Source organism: Solanum verrucosum, unplaced genomic scaffold, assembly GCF_900185275.1.
Source record: "Solanum verrucosum unplaced genomic scaffold, falcon-dt-bn FXZP01000069.1, whole genome shotgun sequence".
Classification (NCBI taxonomy): Eukaryota; Viridiplantae; Streptophyta; class Magnoliopsida; order Solanales; family Solanaceae; genus Solanum; species Solanum verrucosum.
In genome coordinates, this window is record NW_026020102.1 from 194,257 (window position 1) to 200,636 (window position 6,380).

The window sequence follows — 6,380 nt, forward strand, 5'->3', positions numbered from 1 at the left end:
AGTTATGTGTGATGCGAGTGGGGTGGCACGTTGCGTAGTATTGGGAAAAGGCCACGGAAGATTCTTCATCATATATATTATGCGAGCAAAGTCCTGAATGTTGCTCGAAAGAACTATACTGTCACCGAACAAGAATTTATTGTTGTAATCTTCGCGTTTGAAAACTGTAGATCCTATTTGGTTGGTGCTAAAGGCATTGTGCACACTGATAATTCAGCATTGAGGTATTTTAGGGCAAACGAGGATGAAAAATCAAGACTAATTTGATGGGTGGTATTGTTGCAAGAATTAAATTTTGAGGTAAAAGATAGAAAGGGAACGAAAAATCATGTTGTTGATCACTTGTCTAGATTAGAGGAAGAGGCAATGTTTAAGTTAACTAATGGAGTTGAAATTGATGATATGCTCCCAAACGAATAGGTTTTGGCTTCTTCTTTTGATCTTATCCCTTGGTTCACATATTTCGCTAATTAATTGGCGAGGGTGTGGTGCCTTCAGATTTGTCATTCCACCAAAGAAGAAAATTCATGTTTGATGTGAAAAAGGTTTACTAGGAAGAACCTTATTTGTTTCGTATCTGCACCGATGGGATTATTTGTCGTTGTGTCCTGAGGTAGAGATGATGAGTATATTGGAAGCTTTCCATTCATATCATATTGGTGGCCATCATAGTCCTATCTGAACTACTCATAAGATATTGTAGTGCGGTTATTATTGGCCTACTATCCACCAAGATGCTCATGATTTCACCAAGTCTTGTGATTGTTGTCAAAGAGAAAGAGGTATTTCAAGGAATGAAGAACTCCCACTGACTCATATTCTGGTGATTGAAGTGTTTGATGTTTGGGGCCTTGACTTTATGGGTCCATTTGTGAGTTCAAATGGGATGAAGTACATACTTGTGGTGGTTGACTATCTATCTAAATGGGTGGAAGCTGTCGTACTTTCGAACAATGAAGGAAATGGTGTCGCCATATTCCTGAAAAGAATATCTTTTCCAGATTTGGTACACCAAGGGCGATTATCAGCGATGGAGGTTCTCAGTTTTGTAATAATCTGTTCAAGGTGTTGGTTGAGAAGTATGGTGTTCGACACAACGTAGAATCTCCTTCTCATCTGCAGTCTAGTGGGATAGTTGAAGTGTCAAACAGAGAGATTAAGAAAATCCTTGCAAAGACTATGAATGTGAACCGAACTGATTGGTCGAGAATGCTTGATGATTCTCTATAGCCCTATCGCACTGCATTAAAGACTCCCATAGCTATGTCTCGCTACCAACTTGTGTTTGGGATGGCTTGTCACTTTCCTGTACAGTTAGAGCATAAAGCAATGTGGGCACTAAAGAAGTTGAATCTAGATTGGGATGATGCATCAAATCAGAGATTGAATAAGTTGAATGAACTTTATGAGTTTTTCCTAAAAGCATATGAAAGTACAGCCTTGTATAAAGAAAAGATGAAGAAGTACCATGATCAAAAGATCGAAAAGCATGAATTTGCTTCCGGTGATTTATTACTTCTTTTCAATTCAAGGTTGCGCTTATTTCATGGCAAGCTCAAATCAAAATGGACTGGACCATTTAGAGGTGTACAAGTATTTTCCCACGAAGCGGTTGAACTTGAGAATGAGAAGGGAACAAGATTCAAGGTGAATGGTTAGAGGATCAAAATCTACTTGGGTCAACCAGAGGAGGTCAAATAGGTGATCAAAGAATGGGATGTTAATGAAGTATGAGTAGTCAAGGAGTCTGCGTCTTGCCACGATGTAAAATCAAATGCTACTTGGGAGGCAACCTAAGATATAATCTAGCTAGTTTGAAAGTTATTTTTAAGTTTTTAAGTTTGAGTTATGGTTAGAATAGGTCAGTCTAGGTTCTATGTCCAGAAAGTGTCAAGAAAATGTAAAAGGAAGTCCCAATATTTGCTACATGTGCAGAAAAGAAAGAAAAATCTGGAAAATTTCATAGTGTAGAAAGTCCTACGGGTCGTAGGGAAATTGACGCACTGCAGGCCTGATATGTAGAAACTTGGTGTAAGGTATGTCATTGAGGACTTGTTCTACCGTTCCCATCTAAGAGTCATCGTTCATTCAATGAACCGTAGATGGAATCCATAGAACTTAAGACCAAATACAGGCGCAACTTTAAGTCTACGGGTGCACAGTACAAACTGTATAAACTTTGACGGTCCGTAGACTGCACTCATAGACCCCAAGTATTTTTCCTAAACTCTTGCTAAGTGTTGAATGGAATGACGGAGGCCATCTACGGAACATAGGAATGACTACGGACTGTAGACGAGCTTTAATCAAAACTTTTCTACGTAAAATAACCCGACCCGCGACCCCTTTCAAATAAAACCCCCAAAATTCAAATTCATTCCCCATTTACTACATTTTCAATCGTTACAACCCTTAAACCTTTACACCCCTTGATCTTTCCCACCCTTCACATACAAAATCAATCCCTTAAAATTCCAACTCTTACGATATTAACCCTTGCTCATTTTTTTTCTTCTTTGACCTCCTTTCTTACATTTTCCCAAAATTTTCATTCGTCATAATCAAGGTAGCCGCGGTTAGGGTAATCATCAAGTTGGTCCTCAAGTTCTAGACATCTAAGTGGAGATACACTCACACAACTTTGAAATTCATCTAAAGTTACGGAATTCAGCCTAACTAGATTCAATTAGTAAAATTCGAAGTTGCTACTTGACCAAGGGTGTGTGATGCTTGTTTTGTACGCCTAAATTGATTATGTGTAAATATGTTACCAAATTACTCCAAATTGTGTTCTTGACTTAGGGTTTATGTTGGTGCTATTTGTTATTTTTTGAGTAAATGATAAGTGTAAGCCCTAAGGATGAAGGATATACTTACAAATTGTTATGATGAAATGCATCATCTAGACTAGGATAGGATGGGTTGATATTGAAATTGTATGCATAAAATTTGATCCTCAACTACTAAAATTAGGGTCGACGACTTCAATCTACGGGTCGTAGGAGTTCCTACTAACTGTAGATCAGTCCCGTCATCCTAAATCACAAAACAATAGCCTAAGTTAGGAATGACGGTGTGACTTACGATCCGTAGTTACTTTGATTAACCGTACTGGTGAACCGTTATTCCAACTTTAGAATCTAAAAAGTTGATTCCTTTCCGACAGTTGGGTCCTACGGCCCATGGAAGCATCTACAGTCCATAAAAACCAATTGTAGGGCCAATAACAATGTACTTTTCTGCATTTTTTTTATCTTCTTTTGGTTTCGTAGTTTGATTTCAATTCTTTAATTGCTTTGATTTTGTATGTTTGTGTAATAATGACTCATCTACAGGTACAATGCTGCCTAAGAAGACAAACACTTACCAAAGAAGGTGGAAGTCTAAGTCCACCGCACCTTCAGCCTGACATCAACTTATTCATGAAAGCTCCGATGATGAACAAAGCGTGTCTGAATTCAATTCGGGAACCAATAATAATTTGCCTAAGTCACCCCGGACTACTCATCAACAAGCAAGGCAGCTTGACATAGTTCTGACACTAGATGAGCCGAAGTTCGCTAGACAAAATAGTGCTTCCTAGTCCGAGGAGGGAGCACATATTTTGGGCGAAGGTAGTAGGGAGTCACAACAAGTGGCAGCCTCAAGTTCACAGTGTGCAGCCTAGTCCAAGTCAGGCTCCAGTTATGATTCAATTGCAACATCTGCTTCTGATGCGTCAAAGTTCGAAGACCCACATGATACAGCCCCTACTCGACCTTCTGAGCCTATACAGATCACCGATGAGCCTAATTGATGGTGTGTGGAGGGCATGTTCTAGATTCATATTGATTCCATCCGGCAAAATGCACAACAAAAACATGCCCGGCCTATTACACATGAGCTAAACGTTCTTACAGGTAGCCTCCACACTGTGCTAGCCATCATGAGCTATTTCAGAGGCACTGGTATGAGTGGATAATGGAGGAACTAGGAAAATATAGCCTATCATGGTACGAGAATTCTATGCAGCCACACTGAAGAATGCTCTGCTTCAACAAGACAATAAGCTAGACCATCCTCCACTTTTATCCACACAAGTACGGTACATCCCCTATCAGAGGCCACCATCCACCATTTTTTATGGCCCATCCCATTAGCAGCCGATCAATATGGCTTGGTTTCACTACCGAATGAAGTTGGTCCAGAAAAAAGATGCCATGAGAGTTACCGAGAAGAGAGAGTCCTTACTACGATGGGTTACAGGACCATTGTTTTGTAGGTGGCAGATGCCAAGTGGGTTAGGGACTTGACGATCACTATCAAGAAGGCCACACTAAATTTTGCAGACATGTTTTGGTTGTCCATTGTCTAGGCTAGATTGTGTGCTACGATGGCAAATAATCATTTGACGCTAGAACGGGTAGTGATGATAGCCCGTTTGATGGCTGGGCATGAGATCAATATTGCCCAGGTGATTATAGCTGAGATCCATGAGAGAGAATTTCGGAATACCACTACTCTTCCATTTCCTTTCTTGATATTCAGGTTGTGCACAAAGGCTACTGTCTTGGTATATCATGTTGACCAGTATATAGTTACTAAGACCATGGATGTCAGTCTAATTTGGGATGAGGCAAACCCTGTGATAACAGTCAAATCACTCTCAAAAACCAATTAAAAAAATGAGTAGTCAGTGTCCACAAAAATCCAACAAAGATTCAGGGTCGAATCCCACAAGGAATGGTATGTTGTTAAGAATATAATTGGGAAAAAGATCTCAAATATATCCGAACTTTGACCGAAATTGATGTAACAATACCGAACTTTGGAAAGGACCTTTTACCCCCGTGCACTATTTAATAGTGTATTTTAAAGGTATATATGTGCCCACATGGACATCATAAATATTGCATCATTATAAATAGTAATGTGTCCACGTGGGTACATATATACCTTTAAAATACACTATTAAATAGTGCAGGGGGTAAAAGGTCCTCCATAAAGTTTGGTATCGTAACAACAATTTCGGCCAAAGTTGAAGTATTTTTCAAACCTTTTTTCCCAATATAATTATAGAATTAACAAACAATTAATTCAATTGAAGTTGAAATAAGAACAAACGGGTGGAGAAGTCCACCAATTTTAATAGAAGTAATTCTGAAACCCAATTATCAAACTGGAAATAGTTGATGACTCTCAAAACTAAGGGACTCTTGAGGTGTGGGTATTAGTTGGTGATTTAACTTGGGATGTAGTAGAATTGATCAATATGGCTATTTAATCACAAATAAGCTAGGTCATCATCAATGACACTAATCTTCTTTCAATCTCAAAGCATCCTTGCATAGAATCTCCTTTCAGTGTCATCAATAAGACACTCAAAACAACACAAAACCTTAGGACTGCAATTAAGTACTTTAACTACAACTATTGAACATATTACCCACTTGTCTTGGTCTCTTTCGAGCACCATTGCAAGATCGAAACTAGAACCTCAATTCATGAGTTAATCACCCGGCAATTAGTCAAATTTGTAATTAACATCCATAAACAGAGCAATTCAACAATACTTATTAAATTAAATCAACACCAAATCTCATAATCACACCCCAAGAGATTGGGGTTTTAGTCACAAATCGCAAAGTGTAAATAGATTATACCTTGCATGAAATAAGCCATGGGTAGCCTGAATTTGAGTTTTAAAATCAAACCCACTTTGAATCCAACTTCAATTTCCAAAATTTTAGTTTACACAATTAAGAGAATGAACAATAAATTGTGTTCTTGCTCAATGGAAAATGTTTTTCTCTCTAGAAAGTTTAGAATATTTCTCTCAATTTTTCCACACACTCTTTCTCTCTCCTCTGGGCTTTTTATAGTTTCCCAATATTTTTCCCAAAAACTAGTTCCATGTCATTTTTGGCGACGTTAGCTCAGTTTGCCCACTACATTTAGCGAATCACCCTTCTTCCTTTAGTTTACCTTTTCCCTGCTTCAAGTTTCAAGTGTTTGAGTCTCACTAGGCGATCCCGTTAGAGTTCACTTTTCCAACTTTGGTGAATCGCCGATCTTCACCTTGTATTTCTCTTTTAGCCATTGTTTTATCTTTCAAAACTATCAGATTCGGTGACATCTTTTCACCTTGCCTTGTGTCTTTTGGTGAATCGCCTTTCTTGTCTCGCTTTACCGATTTACCTTGAAGGCTGAATTAATGCTCTGTCAATTTAGGTGACTTCAGATTTCTTTGGCGACTCGCCCTTCTCAATAGGTGATCAACAACATTTTTTTTGCACTTCTATTTTCAATTTTTTCCCATTCTTTTAAACATCAATCCTTGCCTTGTCTAATTACCTTCATAGCTGCAAATCATTAATATTCTATAAGAAAAGGAAAAAAAA

General features: G+C 38.4%; 1 protein-coding gene across 1 annotated transcript; it reads left to right on the forward strand.

Moving 5' to 3' along the window:
- The first annotated feature begins 1,263 nt into the window (after nucleotides 1–1,263).
- On the forward strand, nucleotides 1,264–1,659 carry LOC125825064 (uncharacterized). The gene has a single exon (XM_049504412.1). It carries the CDS (start codon nucleotides 1,264–1,266, stop codon nucleotides 1,657–1,659), a length of 396 nt encoding a protein of 131 aa, XP_049360369.1.
- The last annotated feature ends 4,721 nt before the right edge of the window (nucleotides 1,660–6,380 follow it).

What these genes read in the sequence shown, in the direction of transcription:
- LOC125825064 (XM_049504412.1), top strand. Translation starts at nt 1,264, where the DNA reads ATGTCTCGCTACCAACTTGTGTTTGGGATGGCTTGTCACTTTCCTGTA.